Raw genomic sequence first — 20,719 nt, forward strand, 5'->3', positions numbered from 1 at the left:
GGGACACAGAGCCTCAGTAATTAATGATAGGTTATATAGGTATCACTAGGTGATTGGACACTGGTCATAACCTAAACAGGAAGTTCATCCCCCTATATAATCCCTCCCCTTGCAGGGATACCTCCGTTTTTACGCCAGTGTCTTAGGTGATGGACGTGTAAAGATGTCCTGTGCTGAGCTCCAAAGGGATTATCCTATATCCTATACTGGGGCAAGCCAGGCGAACCGGATCCATTTCAAAGTGTCTTTTCTAGGCCGATTTGGATGATACCCGGGCCTCATGTCCGAAGAAACGAGGTTTTACCTGTAACGCTTCTCTCTTTTTAGAGAGCTGGACCCCGCCTTTTTAGAAAATGGTTTTCTATCCTTATTTCTGGCCGGGTGCTTTACAGGGCCAGAACTGTGGATCCCCCTATTCGTAGGGGACCCCAGTCTCTGAAGGTTTTTTCAAACTGAGCCCACCGTGAGAGGTGAAGATTGGGTCTGTATAACAGAACTCTGCGGCTGGATAAGGTAAGAGGAGATTCCACAGAATTTTTAATTCTAGTAGGTTTTCTCCTTTAAGGTAAATGCATGCTATTACTATTGTCGCCACCGGGGGGGCTGCCAAGAGCACATACCTTCTCATGCTGATGTCGGTCTCAGTGTTTCCACGCTGCACAGCTCCTCCGGCCGGCTCAGGTAGGATGGGATGGAGGGCTCTCCTTAGGGATATCTCCCCCCAGACTAGGGGGAGGACGCAGGTGGTCTGTGAGGCGGTTGTACGCCGCACTTTCGTGCCGCCATTGCACGTGCAGGCCACATCACTACCGCCCTCTCTCCTTCCTCCCCCTCCCCCAGCCTTTCCTCCATGCTCGGAGGGTCGGCTAGCGCGGGAAACGCACGTTTTTGAAAAAAGGGAGGGGGCGGGGCGTCAGCACAGCATCCAGCGAGCTCAGACGCCCACACAGGCTGGCTGCAGGCTAGTAAAGGCACACTTTACAGGTGCACTAAGCCTTGGAGGGACACAGAGCTGACGGTTGCATGTAAGGTGGGACACAGGCATTCCTCTAGGCAGCATTTACTAAAGAAACACCAGACTGGGCATTTGGTAGCAGGGATTTTAGCCGGACTACATCGCTCAGCAGTCAGTTTTCATTTTGTGATACCTCCACCTTGTTGCTTTGTATGGGTAGAAGAGGTTCAAATACCTCAAGAACCAGAGACTCTAGGGGATCTCCGTCAGGTTCTTAGGACTCTTTCTGCAGCACCTCCCCCCCCCCCCCCCCCCCCTTTAGGGGCCAGGGACGGCTGGTCAGGGGCTACACCTGCTTTTGGCACTTCAGCCCCTGTATACATTACTAAGGAGGTTTTTTTCCTCAAACCATTAACGATTTAAAGGAAAGATTAATGGCCGTAGTTGCATCTTCACTCAGTGGAGGAAAACGCACTAGGTCTTCCTCTGTTACCCGGGAACCTCAGGAGACGGAGCTCTGGGATAGGGGAGAAGAATCCCTTTCAGAGGATCGGGATGGGACGGATGATTCCTTCTCTAAGGAATCAAGTGGAGAAGGGCCCTCTTCGCTTCTCAGGATGAGAAAGTCATAGTACAGATCCTTGCTGGATTGGTCTGCTCCACATTTAAAGTACCCGTATCTGAATCAGTTAAAGAACCCTCTTTCTTGGGGTCACTGAAGCCTCCTCAAACACATGCTTTTCCTGTTCATAATTTACTTGAAAAAGCTCATTTATTCTGAGTGGGATCACCCAGATAAACTTTTTTCCACCTGAAAAAGTTTTCTACACTTTATCCTATGGAAGAAATGTTTATAAAGATGTGGGGGATACCGGCCGTGGATGCCGCCATTTCCTCTGTAGTCTAACTTGTCCTGTAGACAATGCTCAGAGGCTCAGGGATCCTGTGGATAAAAGGGTGGAATCCCTATTGAAGGATTTTTTCTCCTTAGCAGGTTCAGTAGTTCAACCTGCAGTGGCAGCGATCGGAGTCTGTCAATACTTAGAGACCAGGTTAAGCAGGTCATCAAAGTTTTACTTGAACAGCAGGCCCAGCGGTTGACTAACCTTCCAGCGGCCTTATGTTTTGCTGTTTACGCCATTAGGGATTCTATCAGGCAAACCCCTTGTTTTTTCACTTGGGTTGGTGTGTATGCGTAGAATCTTATGGTTGAGAAATTGGTCAGCTGAAGCACCATGTAAGAAACCTCTGGCTGGATTTCTATTTCAGGGTGCAAGGTTGTTTGGAGAAGACTTGGATAGTTATATTCAAAGGTTCTCTAGTGGGAGAGCACTCTTACCTGTTAAGAAGCGGAGTAAGCGTCCCCCTTTCAAATGGACTCTTTTCCCCAGTGCCAGGGGCATCAGCCTCTGGGCAGTTCTCCGCTGGGTCAAGAAACAAGAGTCAAACCCCAGAGACAAAAGTCCTGGGGGTAGAAGCCTGCTAGACCGGACTCTAGGGCCTCTTTATGAAGGGGCGCCCCCGCTCGCTCTAGTGGGGGAAGACTGCTACAGTTCTCAAGAGCTCTGGCAGGAGGATTTCAGGACAGATGGGTAATCTCCACAGTAACCTTAGGTTACAAACTGGAGTTCCAAGAGTTTCCCTCTCCTCGTTTCCTCAGATCAAGTGTCTCCAGAGAAGAAGCAGTCGCTCCTTCTAGCGTTAGAGCGACTTTTGTCGCAAGAGGTCATTATGGTGGTTCCCGCGAAGGATCAAGGATTGGGTTTTTATTCCAACCCTTTTGCGGTCCAAAAGGCCAAATGGGGATGTCAGACTCATTCTGGATCTAGGGATCTGAATAGATTTCCTATGGATTTGGTCCTTCCGCAGGGAATCAATTCGGACAGTAGTCTCCATCCTGCAGAGAGGAGAATTTGCTGGCATCGATAGACATCAGAGATGCATATCTGCATGTGCCCTTTTTTCCTGCTCATCAGAAGTTTCTGCACTTCAAGATAGGAGGGCGTCATTTCCAGTTTGTGGCTCTGCCTTTCGGGATAGCCACTGCACCTCGAGTGTTCACAAAGATCTTGGCTCCTCCTCTGGCCAAATTAAGGGCTCAGGGTATAACTGTCATAGCATACCTAGACGACCTGCTCTTGATAGACCGGTCGGTAGCCTCGTTGAACAGGAACTTGAGGACCACAGTTAGGTATCTGGAACACCTAGGTTGGATCCTCAACCTAGAAAGATCTTTCCTAAAACCAGTAAGAAAACTGGAGTATTTGGGTCTGATCATAGATACAAGCCAGGAAGAAGGTATTTTTACCTCAGGCAAAGATCACTGCCCTAGGGGAGCTGATTCTGGTAGTCAGGACCAAGAAGGGTCCTTCTGTCTGCCTTTGTATAAGGCTGCTGGGAAAGAGGGTAGCTTCGTTCGAAGCAGTTCCCTATGCTCAGTTTCGGTCAGAACTGTTGCAACACAGTATCCTGTTGATCTGGAGCAAGAAGGTTCAGGCATTAGATTTTCCGATGCACTTGTCTCAGGCGGTGCGTCAGTGCCTCAATTGGTGGTTAATACCCGAAAGCTTGCAGAAAGGGAAATCCTTTCTACAGGTCACCTGGACTGTGGTAACAACGGATGCCAGTCTTTGGGTTGGGGAGCAGTTCTGAAACAGTCTGCGGTCCAAGGGGTATGGTCAAGACCGAGAGGTCTCTAACCATCAACATTCTGGAGATCCGTGCGGCATATCTAGCCCTAAAGACCTGGACTCTCAGGCTACAGGGTTGCCCAGTCAGGATCCAGTCCGACAATGCCACAGCAGTGGCTTATATCAAATTTGTGGCAGGGACAAAAGATCCTCTTGCATACAGGACGGCTGCGGTGGTGATTCCGTGGCATCGGTTCTCACTGGTGTCTGTATTCCCGCATATTCTGCTACTGCCACGATTCCTTCGCAGGATCAGGCAGGAAGGTCGGTACTTCTGGTAGCCCCCGCTTGGCCCAGGAGGACTTGGTATGCAGAAATAGTAAGGATGACGGTGTGTTCCCCGTGGACCCTATCGTCACGCCCAGACCTGTTATCTCAGGGTCCAGCGTTCCATCCTGCCTTACAAACGTTAAAATTGACGGTTTGGCTATTGAAACCCAGGTTCTGAAGAGCCGTGGGGTTTCAGGTCCTGTGATATCTTCCTTGATCAATGCAAGGAAGCCAGCTTCCAGAGTAATTTATCATAGAGTCTGGAAAGCTTATGTATCCTGGTGTGAATCCAGGGGTTGGCATCCCAGAAAATATCTCATAGGTAGAATTCTAGATTTTCTACAATTGGGATTAGAGATGAAGCTGGCCTTGAGTACATCAAGGGCCAGGTCTCGGCCTTATCAGTATTCTTTCATTGGCCACTTGCTTCGCATTCTTTGGTCCGAAACTTTATGCAGGGGATGACGCGTCTTAATCCTCAGGTTAAGGCACCCCTAAACCCCTGGGACTTGAACTTGGTTCTGTCTGTTTTACAGAAACAGCCTTTTGAACCAATACGTCAGATTCCTTTGGTCTTGCTGACAAGGAAGTTAATTTTTTCTGGTAGCCATCTCTTCTGCTAAGAACAGTATCAGAATTAGCAGCTCTTTCCTGTAAAGAGCCTTATTTGTTTATGTACAAGGATAGAGTGGTATTGCGCCCTCATCCTAGTTTTTTTACCGAAGGTGGTTTCAGATTTTCATCTAAACCAAGACTTTGTTCTGCCTTACTTTTTTCCAGATCCCTGTTCTTCGGAAGAAGGGTCACTACATTCTTTGGATGTAGTAAGAGCAGTCAAGGCCTATCTGGAAGCAACTGCTCAAATTCGCAAAACGGATGTTTTGTTCGTGCTGCCAGAGGGTCCCAATGAAGGACAGGCAGCGTCAAAATCTACCATTTCTAAATGGATTCGACAATTGATTATTCAGGCTTACGGTTTGAAACAGAAGATTACTCCGTTTCAGATCAAAGCACATTCCACAGGAGCTATTGGTGCTTCTTGGACAGTGCATCACTGGACCTCTATGGCTCAGATCTGCAAGGCCGCAACCTGGTCTTCAGTTCATACATTCACCAGATTTTATCAGGTGGATATGAGAAGGCATGAGGATATCGCCTTTGGGCATAGTGTGCTGCAGGCAGCAGTACAGGGTCCTCAGGTCTGATTGCACCCTACTTGGTTGTGGTTCCCCTCCCCTCAGGTAGCATTGCTCTGGGACATCCCATCAGTAATTACTGTGGCTCTGTGTCCCGTGATGTTCGAGAAAGAAAATGATTTTTTATGACAGCTTACCTGTAAAATCCTTTTCTTTCAATGGACATCACGGGACACAGAGGTCCCGCCCCTCTTCTAATACACTAATTTTGCTTGGCTACAAAACTGAGGTATCCCTGCAAGGGGGAGGGATTATATAGGGGGTTGAACTTCCTGTTTAGGATGTGACCAGTGTCCAATCACCTAGTGATACCTATATAACCCATCAGTAATTACTGAGGCTCTGTGTCCCGTGATGTCCATCGAAAAAAAAGGATTTTACAGGTAAGCTGTCATAAAAAATCCTATTTTTGATGTCCTCTCATCTTTCGTTTAGACAACCCACGTAGCCCAGCAGCACCCGGATTCCCTGCTGGTGATGGAACAGAGCCTTTCCGTAACCACTCGGCTACACAGTGGGCTGCAACACTTGTAAGTACCATATTAAAAATCATGAAATGTCAGTCTATTATCTGAGATCGTTTTTCTTCAGAAATAGAACGATCAGTGATGAACAATAGCCAAACCCGATCACCAGCTGGGCTTGTAGGTGATCTATCAGTAACTGAGAAGACATGTGTGTTGTATACATGGTAATTGTTTTGTGATTTGTAGTGTGTTTGAAGTTTAGTGTCTCGTGTGTCTTTTTTTTTTTTTTTTTTTTTTTTTTTTTCTCTCTTAAACCTGAGCTGTGATGACATCTATACTGTCCAGAAATTCTCCATGGTGGTTTCTACACTTGATCTGAGCTCAGGACACTGCTTGAATCCCATAATATTTTATTTCTGGGAACATGGCTATAACTGTTTTTTCTGTGCAGGGGAATGCAACGCATGGACGGAGCCCAGATGGCATCAGTGACTATTTGTCCACAACCACCATATCAACTGGCAGTTTCCTGACCAGTGAGAAGACTGACAGCAGTCCTGTGAACTCTGGTTTGTATTGTGTTGTATGGAATAAAAAAAATTAAATAAATAAATGCTGCAAAAAAATAAGTCCTGTCAAAAATCTTTCTGCTGCTGGGGTTTCCATGCAACACCTTAATTATTAGTCTTGGTCCATTTCCACCCAGCAGGAAGGCCTTCCCATCAGCTGTTATAAACTTTTTCTCAGCAGCTTTTATCTGTGACTTGTGTATCTTTTGTGAAGGAATTGCCACTGCTGAATAACAATAGATTGTTAGTGCTCATTTACACTTGCTTGGCTTCAGACACGCTTTTTTAACCACTTAAAGACCTGAAGATTTTCCCCATTAACGACCAGGCCACTTTTTACGATACGGCACTGCGTCGCTTTAACTGTCAATTGCGAGGTCGTGCGATGCTGTACCCAAATATAATTAACGTCCTTTTTGTCTCACAAATAGAGATTTCTTTTGTTGGGATTTGAGCACATCTGCGGTTTTTGTTTTTTGCGCTATAAACAAAGATCGACATTTATGAAAAAAAAACAATATTTTTTACACTTTGCTATAATAAATATCCAAAAAAAAGTGAAAAAAGCAAATTTATTCTTTAGTTTAGGCCCATATGTATTCTACATATTTTTGGTAAAGAAAAATCCCAATTAGCATATATTGGTTTGCGCAAAAGTTATCGCGTCTACAAAATAGGGGATATGTTTATAGCATATATATATATATATATATATATATATATATATATATATATATATATATATATATATATATATATATATATATATATATACACCAGTAATGGCAGTGATCTGTGATTTTTAGCAGGACTGCGACATTGCGGCGGACAAATTGAACACACTTGTGACACTTTGTTTGGGACTAGTGATTAATGCTATAAAAATGCACTGATTACTATATAAAATGACACTGGCAGGAAAGGGGTTAACACTAGGGGGCGATCAACGGGTTAAATGTTCCCTAGGGAGGTGCTTTCTAACTGTCTGGGGAGGGGACTGACAGGGAGTAGAGAGAGATCACTGTTCCTAATCACTAGGAACAGACCATCTCACTCTCACCCTGACAGAACATGGATTTGTTTGTTTACACTGGCAGATCCCGTTCTGCCTCTCTGTGGAGTGATCGTGGGTAGAGGTGGACCAATATGGGTTTTTCTCTGGCCGACGCCGATATTTAGAAATCACGGGGGCCGATGGCCGATATATGATGCCAGATATGTTAGGCCGTTTTTTGTTTGTTTTTGTTTTTTTTTTTCCCCTTCATTTCATAAAATCTAACAGTTAGACCCCTTTCACACCGAGGTGATGTGCTGGCAGGATGTTAAAAGAAGTCTTGCAAGCAGCACATTTGGAGCGGTGTATACTGCTCCTCCACCACTCCTGCCCATTGAAATGAATAGGCACCGCTGCCGAAGCGCCTGCAAAGCGATTCGGCAGCGGCGCTACATGGGCGCATTTAACCCCTTCATCGGCGGCTAGCTGGGTTATAAGCGCCCCGCTAGCAGCCGTATAGCGCCGTTAAAATGACAGTAAAGCTTCACTAAAACCAGCAGCGTTTTACCGTCAACACCTGCCCGCTACAGTGTGAAAGCAGCCTTAAGTAATAAGTGATACAGAAAATGTCTTACATTTAAACATTAAACAAAACAAACCTCCAATCAGTTCACTTGTATGTATAATTTAGATTAAAAAAAAAAAAACTATTTAAATATTAAATACACAAAAACAGGTAATCAAAACTTTTGGATGAAAAAAAATGGGCTAACTTTTACTTTCGTTTTTTTTTTTTTTTTTTAATTCATTAGTTTATTTTTCCAAAACAATTGCGTTTGAAAGACCTCTGCGCAAATGCCGTCTGACATAAAATATTGCAACAACCGCTATTTTATTCCCTAGGGTCTCTGCTAAAAATAAATATATATATATATGTTTGGGGGTTCTAAGTGATTTTCTAGCAGAAAATACAGGATTTTTACCTGTAAGCAACAAGTATCAGAAAAGATTTAGTCTTTAAATGGTTAAACTGAGAACTCCTACACATGTCTTTTGATAAGTATAAAGATTGTATCTCTTTCTTTTGGTTCTTTTCTCAGACTTGGCAGGCTGCCCATATAGGAGTCGCTCCACCAGAAGTCTTCAGGCAACTCGCATTGACTTCTATTAGAATTCATTTGCAAGTCACGCTGAAGTTTTAAATCGGCTTTTATCACCACAATCGGCCGAATAATTAAAAAACGCCAAATAGTGGCCGATATATTGGTTGACCTCTAATAGGTCGACCTCATCCACGAGCTGGAGTCCCTAACCACTTGAGTCGTGGAGAAATTTTTTTCCTTTCCTTTTTTTTTTGTTTTATTTTTTTATTTACATGTTTAAAAAAAATGTTAAGCCTGAAGTAGTGCTGCACGATTAATCGCGGAGAATCGTTATCGCGATTCTCCGCCCGCCACGATTGTAACTCTGGAATTTGTGCGATTCTGACGATCGAGCTGAAAAGCACGCGCCGCCGCACACTGATCGATGTTGTCCCTGTGTTAGAGCGGAGGGGAAGCCGTCGGAGCCAGCGTGCTGACGTCACTCAGCAGAAGAATGTGATTGGTCAGTAAGTATGTCAGAGTGACAGCCTCGCCCCCCGGTGTTGGTAGGTAGGGGACGTTGCATGTGATGTCAGCGGGAAACATGGTGGAAAGCAGGAGCCCTGACCGGCACCACCCAGATCCCCCAGATGGGGGCCTCTCTGCTTGGGGTGCTCTGCCTGCTGTGCCAGGTGTGCCCCACCGAGGCCACAACACACTGGGTGGTGACAGGATGGCAAAATCCAGCAGCAGGTGAGGTGACACCTGACAGAGGAGGGACACATGACAGAGGAAGAGACAGGGAGAGGGGACACCTGAGAGTGCAAGGGGGACACCTAATATAGAGGGAGGGCATCCTGGGATTGGGGGCACCTGACAGGGAGAGGGAGATCACTAGAGAGAAAGCGGGAAAAGGGGACGCCTAAGATAAGTAGGGGTACCTGAAAGGATAATAGGGGGATACTTGAGAGGGAAAAGGGGGGGTCACTTGAAAGAAAAGGGGGACACCTAAGAGGAGAGGAGAGTCTCTCAATGAACCTCTCAATAAATCTCTCTATCAGTCTCTCTCTCCTAAAAAAAAAAAAAAAAAAAAATTATGTTGTGAGAATCGTGATCTTTTTATTCTAAGTAAAAAAAATTGTGATTTCTCATTTTGGCCAGAATCGTGCAACTCTAGCCTGAAGATTACTTAAAACCCCCAACCATTATATATTTTCTGAAAATAAAATTGTGGTCGTTTTCACTTTTTTATGTCACCTGATATTAGCACAACAGTTTATGAAAAGCAAAATTTCAATAAAAATTTACACTGAAGTAAATTTTAGGGCACACAAACAGTAATTTACCAAATCATTTGATAAAATATAAAAGATAAAGTTGCACCGATTAAATAGAAAGCCAACATGCCGAGCATTAAAACAGCGAAAAAAACTTAAATGCCCTATATTTTGCATAGGCGATGCTTTAAAAGCCCCTACACCTCATCAGTTTAGCGTTACCCATGAGCTCTGGTGCTAAAAAATGTGATTTCACTGATGTGCGTGGTGATATGTAACGTGTATCACAATTGCTGTTTTTTTTTTTACGTATACGCCCCAATGCATGCGTTTTTGGGAGAGGCTCAAAAACATTTTTTGCGTCTTTTTAAATGTTTTCTTTTTTTCTTTTTATTTTTCATCACATAGTAATAAAATTATCACATGTGGTACCAATAGCCCTATAGCATATAGGTGACAGGTCCTCCTTGTGGGGGGGGGGGGGGGGGCGGCAGTGTGTGCAAGGAGAGGGACAGGAGAGGAGCCGTATATACAGTGGGGGGGGGGGGGGGGCAGTGTGTGCATGGAGAGGAGCAGTATATACAGTGAGGGGGTGGGGGTGGCGGCTCCCTCACTTGCCGTCCCTGACTGTCATTGCCTGCTCTGGCGCCTTTATTTTGTTTATTTTAGGGCCAGAGAAGGAGCTGTCATTAGACCCTGCCGCTGATTTATTTATTTTATTCAATATTTTTATTGATTTCAAATATCTCACATACAAAACAGTTAAAATTATCATTAACATTTTAATATTGACTCACTTTCTCTCCCCCCCCCCCCCTCCCCCCCCTCTCTCTTTTATCCTCTTGACATGTATCCTTTTTTTCACTTCCCTCCATCTCCTCTTGCATCCTACTAAGTCCATATATTTCCTTGTATTTTTAAACTCTGGCCAACTTTTCCATATGTCAGTAAATCTATCGATTTTCTTCTTCCTCACTACATCGGAGATGTTCCATTTTTGTATATATTTTTTACTTTTTTTTTTTTTTTTTTTAAATCCATTCTCCTATCATGGGGCTCTCCATCGCTTGCCAATATTGTGCTATCAAACGCTTTGCTGCATTCATTAAGTGTGGTATCGCTACATTCTTGTATTGTTTTAATGGGCTATTCATACCATGGAACAGACAGACCCTTGTATCCTCCAATATTTCCTTATTTGTAATCTTTTATTTGTTGCAATACCTCTCTCCAATATTTCTTTATTTTTGGACACTCCCACCATATATAGGCCATAGTTCCCACTACTTTACATCTTCTGCAACAATGTGGTGATTTCCCCATTTGATATTTTTGCGCTTTATCTGGTGTTCTATACCATCTAGTCAGGCATTTGTAATTCGTTTCTGTTGTATTATCTACTGCAGAACTATGTACCATTTTCATAATTTTCCCAAATTGTTCAGTCACCTGCGTTACTTTGGCCCCTTTCACGCAAGGCGGATCCGCTCAGCGAAGTCCGCCAGCACAGCGGGAGATTCCTCCGTTGATCTCCGCTGAGCCGGCAGATGCCAGGTCCGTCTCTGGTCACTGAGCGGGGACAGACCTGTCAGAGGCCCGCTGATCTCTATGGGGAGGTCAGACAAAAACGGACAGCATGTCCATTTCCATCAGATCTCATCCGATCCGCCAAGACTGATGGCTGAATGTATCGCCATACGTCTGTCTTGAGCGGATGACAAGTGGGTGTCAGCGGACACATCTCCGCTGACACCTGCCTGCCCATAGGAGTCAATGGATGGCCCACTCGGATCCGCCTAAAAAAGAAAACGGACAAGCGGATCCGAGCGGGCTTATCGTGTGAAAGGGGTCTAATTCCTTTTCCCACTTTTCTATGTATGGCAGTTTTTTTGGTTCGGCCACTGTCACAAGTATCTTATAGATCCGAGAGATGCAGTGTTTTGTGTTCGTTATTGGTGTACACATAGGCTCAAAAGGTAATGGTCTTCTCCGGATCTTATTGGTTGTGGTAAAGATGTGACAAAATGCCTCAACTGAGAATACCGCCATTCATCCATCACCAGTGTTTTTTTTTTTTTTTTTTCTTGTGCTTTGGTTCCTGTAATGTGCAAATCTTTCCTTTTTTTTTTTTCGTTATATCTTTCTACTGTGCATTTTCATCTTTTATCCAATCCCCCCCCCCCAAAAAAAAACCTTTCCCTGGTGGAAAAAAATTTCTTTCTCTTGACAATGTTATTGGTGAATTTTTTTTTTTCCATTTTTTGCCTGTTTCCCATCGCTGATTTAAAACAGGAATCCTCACCTCCATCACAAACTGTTTTTTTTTTTTTTTTTAATGTAAATTCAGCATAAACATTAGCATTTATCTCATACAGCTGTTCAGGCTTGTTTGTAATCTTCTATATAACCCATGCTTTTTATGCAGTGGGCAGCGATAGAAGAGTAAAGTTAGTTTTATAATAAGGTGGACTGAAATCTAAAATAATGAGAAGCACAGCATTACCTTCTTAAAAGAATACAGTTACATCACTGCCAATACAAATGAAAAACAAAAAGGGGTTCAGTCCACATTTGAATATAGTGTACAGAACTATCAATATCCTTTAAAATGTCTATGGGCCCTTTTTGAAAAGGCATCCAGACTGAGGTGTGAATATTTTGTGCTTTTACTGTAACATTTATAACCCAACTTGTGTTATTGCCCACATTCTCCGAGTACATTATATATACTATTATATATACTCTCTGTTATCACACATGTAATTGTTACAGCTAAAGTTTTTTGTTTTTTATTCTTCCACCAGTTTTAACTTTTTAATTTTTTATTTATTAATTTCCCTTTTACATTCAGTTAGGGAAGCGGCAGATTTTTTTTTTTTTTTTTTTTTTTTTTTTTTTACATAAACGTTTTTTTTCTCGCCATTCATTAATAATATTATATGCTCTTACAGATGCCCAGTCAGAATTGCAGAGATGTGACTATTCTGTAATTGGGGAACCCAGGGATGGTAGTTCCAGTCCATCAGCAGCCAGAATGGTGATTCAATCTGATATGAGATGGCGTCATTACCTGACCCCAGTGGAGAACAGAAGCCACATCCAGCAGATCATAGACAAATACACTAAAGACCTCCATGTGTCACTTGAGAGGAGCTTGAGCTTTCATAGTAAGTAGACACTGTTACATAGTTGGTAAGGCTGAAAAAAGACAGTAGTCCATCCAGTTCAACCAGTGAAGGTGTATGTGTTTCAGTGTCTATAATGATTTCCCATATCCCTGTATGTTGTCCTTTTTAGATGTACGTCTAAGAGTCTTTTAAAATTATCCATACTCCCCCGCAGTCATCACCAATTGAGGGAAAGAGTTCCGCAGCCTTACAGCCCTAACAGTGATGAACCCCTATGCAGTTTAAGGTTAAACCGCTTCTCCTCCAGTATCATTGTGTGCCCCAGTGTCCTTATACACTCCCTAGGACTAAATGGCTTAAATCCTATGCTGGGATCCCCATTGAGATATTTGTAGATCGCCATCATGTCTCCGCTAAAGCGTCTTATCTCCAGCGAGAATACATTTTGTGTTTGCAGACGTTCCTCGTGAATTGAGGTTCTCCAGTCCCCTTATTAGTTTTGTTGCCCTTCTTTGGACTCTCTCCAGTTTCAGCACATCCCTTCGGAGGACTCGTCACCAGAATTGGACGGAAAACACCAGATGAGGCCTAACCAGCGTTTTGTAAAGTGGCAGAATTATAGTTTTGCCCCTGGAGTATATCCCTTTTTTTATGCATGCTAATATTCTGCCTGCTTTGGTAGCTGCAGCTTGGCACTGCATGCTGTTCAATCTGTCATCCATTGGCACCCCTAGATCCCTCTCCATCCTGGAGTCTCCCATCGGTTCTCCCCATAGTGAATATATTTAGCATTTGTGTTTTTTTGCCCCCAAGTGCATTACTTTACATTTCTCCACATTAAACCTTATTTGCCATTTGTCTGCCCACTCCTTTTATTTTGTTCAGGTCATTCTTTTATGCAGTTAAATGTATACGAATCCGCATGCGAACTACATGCCAAGAAAGTGAATCGACAGCAGTATGGTTTTGTATAGAGTAGGGAATGGGTTAAAACCCCCTAATCTGTGGGAAGATTCAGATTCACTACCTGTTCCAGAAACACAACATAAATTATAGAAACATTCTCCTCCAAAGTAAATAGTAATCCCCCCCCCCCCCCCCCCCCCCATAAACAAACAAATGTCCCCATCAAAATATATCCCCTGTACTGTTCTGGTTAAATTTTTGTAGAATTTTAGATTTCTACTCACTTTCTGTTCCAGAGACAGTGTACACCAAGACAAATAAGACATCCCCCCCCCCCCCGCTGGGGGGGATTACAGCCAACATTAAAAATGCAGAGGCTCTAACCCTAACCACTCTAAACCTAGCCAAAGAGCGGTGACAGAAATGCAGTTTCCTATTAAACAATCATCTGCCTTTCTGTTAAGGTGTTATTCCACCTTTTCCATATTTTTGACACGTTGAAATTTTATAAGGCATGTCAGTGAGATCCATCCATTTATGCCTGTACAGTTTATTGGAATCTATTATGTGCATAGTGAAATGTTTTAACCATAGCTCTGTTTTTCTACCCTTTATTTCCCTTCAGCTGATGATAAAACGTTATAGGTACAGCAAAGTGTTCATTGTGTTTCTTCATATTTCTGTCAGTGGTGCAGTTCCCTATTTTATAAACTGTATTCAATGTTTTTTTTCACATAATTTGTTGTAGCTCCTGAGGCTGTCTTGGACACTTCACCTTTCTACCCCTTGGATCCAAAACCAGATTTTGATGTGTCCACGTCCTTCTTCATATGTGCACTCCCACCCCGCCAACCAGGTAGGACTTTCCAAAGCACTCCGAATATACCACAGCCAACTAATAACTTTGTCTTTCTTTAAGTAGCATAAATTTAATGGAATGTTGTTCCTAGGGTTCCCATGATGCCAGCAGCCAAGAACACGGGTTACAGAGCAATCTTCTGTCCTCTCTACACAACAGTGCTGATTTGAGGTCCTCTGAGAACATGAGTTTGTCCAGAAGTTCGTCTAGGTGTTTGGCTGAAGCGGCAGGTGAGTCATTCAGAAGTACATCTTCGCCAGCACACCATGGATCAGCAAACAAAATTGTCCAAAAAAGGTTTTTTTAATCAAACGGTCACATCACAAGGAAGGTGCAACGTTTCGGGGCCGCGCAGGACCCCTTCGTCAGGCAAGTGCTCAAGCGGACCTTCCCTCTTTCCTTCTATAAAAATTCCACAATTAGTAAGGTAGCGTATTTAACCAAATAAATACATCTAAGCTTGGTTTTTGCCTCATTGGTTTCTCAGTTCCTATGCGCTAATTCTTCTCTTCCTCGTATAAAACTCTCTACCACAGCACATGTCATTGGTGACAGGCTGCGTCTGTATTTTTTCCAAACTCGCTAGAAAATGTCTGACTCTCCAGTAGAGTCAGTTCCCTAGTATAGTTGCCTCTTCCTTGTGCCTCATGGCCCTCTACTCTTCTGGCAGTGTGTTAATTAACCACTTGACTGCCAGAAGATTAACCCCCTTTCCTAACCAGGCCGCTTTTCGCGATAGAGCACTGCGTTACTTTAACTGACAATTGTATGGTCATGCAACTCTGTACCCAAATAAAAAAAATTTTTTTTCACCAAATATAGTTTGGTGGTATTTGATCACCTCTACGTTTTTTTCTTTTTTGCTATATAAACAAAAAAAGACCAACAATTTTGAAAAAACGATTTTTTACTTTGTTATAAAACATAAAACCTCAAGTAAATAAAAAAAAAAATCTAATTTATTCATAAATTGAGTCCAATATGTATTATGCTACATATTTTTGTAAAAAAAAATTTAAAGAATCCAAATAAGCGTATGGTAATTGGTTTGCGCAAAACATATAGCATCTACAAGCTATAGGATAGTTTTCCTATTTTTATTTTATTTTACTAGTAATTGCTGCGATCAGCGACTTCTAGCGGGACTGTGATATTGCTGCGGAGATTCTGACACTCTTGACACTTTCTGGGAACCAGTGACACGCATACAGTGATCAGTGCTGAAAATATGCACTGTCACTGTACTAATGACACTGGCTGGGAAGGGGTTAACATCAAGGGCAATCGACTGAGTTAACTGTGTGCCTAACCTGTGTTTTACTACACTATGTGAGTTGCTTTATCTAGGGGAAGATTTGGAGTTTATTCCCTGCTTTGCAGGGACACAAATTCCACCCCTTCCCTCCTGTCACAACGGTGACCTGCCGTGTTACATAGGCAGACTGCCGTTCTGTCTTTCTGCCTAACGATTGGCCAGTGTCAGAGGACATCGGGTAATGCACACCCGCCGAATGGCCTTCGCTGTGTGTAATCATAGTGGAAGCGAGCCGCATGTAAGCCCACTACCCAGAAGGTTTCTGTGATGTAAAAAAAAATTATAAATCATTTTGGAACTTTTTCCACCTATAAACTGTACAACTTAATTGAAAAACAAACTGAAATCTTTTAGGGAGGAGTAAAAATAAAAAACTTAAATATAGTTGCATAAGTGTGCACACCCTCTTATAACTGGGAATGTAGCTGTGTTCAGAATTAAGCAATCACATTCAAACTCATGTTAAATAGGAGTCAGTACACACCTGTCCTCATTTAAAGTGTCTCTGATTAACCACAAATAAAGTTCAGCTGTTCTAGTAGGTCTTTCCTGACATTTTCTTAGTCACATCCTACAGCAAAACCCTGCAGAGAGCTTCCAAAGCAGCAGAGGGATCTCATTGTTAAAAGATGTCAGGAGAAGGGTACAAAATAATTTCCAAGGCATTAGATATACCATGGAATACATATGGCACAACAGTGACATTACCAAGAACTGGATGTTCATCCAAAATTGATGGAAAAAACGAGGAGAAAACTGGTCAGGAAGACTGCCAAGAGGCCTACAGCAACATTAATGGAGCTGCAGGAATATCTGGAAAGTACTGGCTGTGTGGTACATGTGATAACAATCTCCCATATTCTTTATATGTCTGGGCTGTGGGGTAGAGTGGCAAGACGGAAGCTTTTTCTTACGAAGAAAAACATCCAAGCCTGGCTAAATTTTGCAAAACCACATCTTAAGTCCCCCAAAAGCATGTGGGAAAATGTGTTATGGTCTGATGAAACCAAGGTTGAACTTTATGGCCATAATTCCAAGATATGTTTGGCGCAAAAACACTGCACTTCACCAAAAGAACACCATACCCACCGTGAAGCATGGTGATGGCAGCATCATGCTTTGGGGCTGTTTTTTCTTCAGCTGGAACAGGGGCCTTATTCAAGGTAGAGGGAATTATGAACAGTTCCAAATACCAGTCAGTATTGGCACAAAACCTTCAGGCTTCTGCTAGAAAGCTGAATATGAGGACTAACTTCATCTTTCAGCATGACAACAACCCAAAGCATACATCCAAATCAACAAAGGAATGGCTTCTCCAGAAGAAGATTAAAGTTTTGGAATGTCCAGAGCCCAGACCTGAATCCGATTTGAAAATCTGTGGACTGATCTGAAGAGGGCTGGGCACAGGCTGATGACTGATTTTTAGTGTTTTTGCAAAGCGTGGGCAAATATTGCCAAGTCAAGATGTGCCATGCTGATAGACTCATACCCAAAAAGACTGAGTGCTGTAATAAAACCAGAAGGTGCTTCAACAAAGTATGTTTAAGCGTGTGCACAATTATGCAACCATATTACATCTTTATTTTTACTTCCCTCCACCTAAAAGATTTCAGTTTGTCGTTCAACTGAGTTGTACAGTTTATAGGTCACATTAAAAGTGGAAAAAGTTCTGAAATGATTTTTTTCTCTCATTTTTTTACATCACAGAAACCTGATATTTTAACAGGGGTGTGTAGACTTTTTTTATATCCACTGTACGTGATCTGGCGCACAGGTGCCGCACTGTTGCAGTTTTACTGCTATAGGGTGGACCTGAAACAGTTATTGTGTCTGCTGGCCTAGCTTCTCCCCTCCCCCCCCCCCCCCCCCCCCCCCCACTTTGCATCACCTTACAAGTAGCTTTTGGAGGAGGAACAAAGGAAAATACTATAGAGCGCAACTTCAGTGACCTCTCCGAGTCTGCTGGGGCTAGGAACATCACATGTAAGATGGCAGCGCCCAGCAGCAGTCTCAGAACTTTCAAATGTCAACACAAGGGAGTCTTTTACATGTAAGTAACATGCAGAAAATAGTTTAAATGCACATATAATCTTATGACAGGTTATTAGTTGAAATTTACTGAGTTGGGTCTTCTTGGACCCTTCACAGAAGTGTTATTTCTATTGATGGGCATGCTTTTGGTACTCTCTTGCCAACACCCACCACTGCCTGAGTCAGATAGTACCAGGACTTCCCTCTCTGCTAGCAGAATTGGCAACATCTTATAAAGCTAGGCAACCTGTGAAGAAGCAGGCTGTGTTGGCAACCTAGGACCCTCTGCAATGGTGCACACCGTTTTGAGTTGTAAAGATTTTATACAATAATCAAAAAAAAGTAGATATAAATGTAAAACATCTGTTTTTATTAATAAAATTATATAAAATTGAGCACAAGTCTTTATAGCTTTTGTTTCATTGCCACCATTTGTTTAGTCTGTTTTTATTTATGTACTGTGTTTTTGAGTTCTACAACTGCACACTTGAGATGCTTACTGTAGTACTTTATTGCATCACAAAACGAGTTAAAGTGGTTCTACACACACGGGTTGTTGTGTTTTTTTGTTTGTTTGTTTTTTTAACCTTTAAAGTGGTTGTATACTTATTTTTGAAACTTTTACCTACAGGTAAGCCTATAGGCCTGTAGGTAAAAAAAATATCTCCTAAACCTGAATGGTTTAGGAGATATTCCCCTCGCAATGAGCTGCTGACTGCAGCGGCGCATGCGCACAGGGGATTCTCGGCTGAAAGCCCGGCAAACTCCGGACCTTACCGGAAAGAAGTCTCCCGCGCGCATGCGTGGGAGTGACGACATTGTGGCTCCGACCACTCACAGCGCCGGAGCCGCGATACCCGGAAGACACGCCGAGGGGAAATGTCAGCTCCCTCGGGGTGGACCGGGTGAGATGCCGGCGCCTCGTTCTAAGGTAAGTATCTCATAATGTGCTAGTATGCGGGTTTACTACCGCTTTAATGCGTTCTCTGCATTAAGGTAAATAATCAATTTTTAAACTACACATACTTTTCTACTTTTCTTTTACCTTTTACAGTTTTATGTTTACATTTATTGTAGAGATTATTTCATGTCATTTTACAGATTCTTCTGGGTCTTTTCTGCCACTGCATCCTGAAAACACAGTTAACGAAGTAAATGTGAGCAACCAGAATCGGACACCCTATAGAACTTTGGCTAAGGCCCCAGACAGTGTAAATACTGATGCACCAGATGCCTCCCTGTTTTCCCACCTGCGTCCGTTCGCGCAGAGCTCCATTCCTGTCCATGCCGGGCCACATTACACTTTTGCAACCCTGACCGGTCAAAGTGTAGCAGAGGATTCTGGGTCTTTCCACGAGCTGATGGCGACCAAGACAACTACAAATGATTCTGAATTTTCAGAGCATCCAAACTCTTATATTCTGGATAAAAATAATTCCGGAACAGTTCGTTTTGAAGAATTGCCCCTTGTATATAAAGAGCTTGAGAGTGAAAAAGATTCAGGAACTGCTGGGCATTTCTCACCAGACTATACAAAGCAAGAAAACGTTCTTCCCAGTCAAGGCACCACCTCTGCTAGAGATACAGCACTGAACTCCTCTGACCAAACTCAAGGATCTGAGAGCCTTTCCCTGGGATCTCACTGTGGATCCTCAATCAACTTCCTTCCAAGTACCATAGGCTCTTCTGCCGGCTCTTTGCCAAGCTTTGGTTACACATGGGTGAGTAGAGTCCATACATTTCTTCTTCATCTCATAGGCAGACTCTATAATTGCTGACCTGTAAAGTAAATACTGCTTTCCCCCCAACTAAAATTTGCACAAATGACACAACAACTTAGAGTAACTGAAGACTGCTCACATAATTTGTAATAAAATCTTTGCCATTCTGAAGCTTCCCTTGAGTCACTTTGAATATTTTATATATACTGTGATTCTGTACATGCCAAATATGCTGCAGAAATCTCCCTCCACTGAGTCTGGCTGCATCTGTGTTAACTGTGGGCAGCTGAAGCTGTTGACTGTTTACTTCCTGGATTTACACAGAGGCAGACCTAGAGCACTGCAGCTCATATTGGCCCTCTTATGACTCACACCCCTCCCCCCCTCCTTCCTGGCAAACTCTCACCAGAGTTAGAGAGCTATGTATGATGTCATAAGCCTAGGCTAATGACCAGACAAGAAACAGGAAGTGGGCTGTATAAGGTATTTACTGACAGAAAAAAAAAAAAATGTTTTACTATCCAAATTTAAAACAAGGGAAGAAGATTTAATAGATGGAAAGTTAAAAAAAAAAAAAAAATGACTGAAGGTCCGCTTTAAGTACTGCCCTTTAGAATCTGTTCTAGGATCCCACAGGTGTCAGTTACGTGACCACATGCAAGGACAGTAGAGATGCGATCGTAAGCAAGAGGAGGAATGGTTCACCTGGCTGCTGAGCTATTGGCTTTTCATAAATGACACTTCATTTGGTCAATGCTAGGAATCCTGAACATTGCTTTTTTGAGGATGTATGGTTTTATTTCTATATATAACAGATTAGGACAGCAGATGATGTGATCTGAGTTTATTAAATTCACATATTTATTGTAGGAAAGACAAATTGACAACTCGCGTGTAAACCATTACAAATCACTTATCAAAGTTTGGCCTGTGGTGGTGAAGGTCTCAATGAAGCAAGGCGGCCCGAGTCCAGTCCAGGGTATAGTACATAGCACTCTTGGCTGGGTACCTAGGAACACATTATACATCTATTAGTTCACGCTACAGTCTTGCGCCATATTTTCTATTTTTTTTTCTACATTTAAGCATAGGAGAACAGTACAGATAGGATTTGAGGAAATTATTTTAGCTATATTCTTCTTCATGACTGAAATTCACTGAGTGTTGAGGTTGCTGCTGTCATGTCCCTGCCATCTGTCCCCAGTGCCACGTATAAATCTTCATTTTGCAAAGAATTTTGGGAAAAAATGACAACATCA

The 20,719-nt window shown here is 42.8% G+C and overlaps 1 protein-coding gene and 1 non-coding gene across 2 annotated transcripts in view; both read left to right on the top strand.

Annotated features, from left to right (window-relative positions):
- CEP295 (centrosomal protein 295) overlaps positions 1-20,719 on the top strand; it is a 129,517-nt gene that overhangs the window by 89,454 nt on the left and 19,344 nt on the right. The window contains 7 exon segments of the mRNA XM_073612999.1: positions 5,547-5,641; positions 6,030-6,147; positions 12,452-12,667; positions 14,283-14,350; positions 14,352-14,390; positions 14,485-14,623; positions 18,841-19,460. Coding sequence (XP_073469100.1) covers positions 5,547-5,641; positions 6,030-6,147; positions 12,452-12,667; positions 14,283-14,350; positions 14,352-14,390; positions 14,485-14,623; positions 18,841-19,460 — 1,295 coding nt within the window.
- Positions 5,712-5,780, top strand: LOC141130749 (small nucleolar RNA U2-19). The gene has a single exon (XR_012242511.1). It is a non-coding gene; the product is annotated as a small nucleolar RNA U2-19 (small nucleolar RNA).

The sequence above is a fragment of the Aquarana catesbeiana genome, linkage group LG02 (genome assembly GCF_042186555.1).
Source record: "Aquarana catesbeiana isolate 2022-GZ linkage group LG02, ASM4218655v1, whole genome shotgun sequence".
NCBI classification, from domain to species: domain Eukaryota; kingdom Metazoa; phylum Chordata; class Amphibia; order Anura; family Ranidae; genus Aquarana; species Aquarana catesbeiana.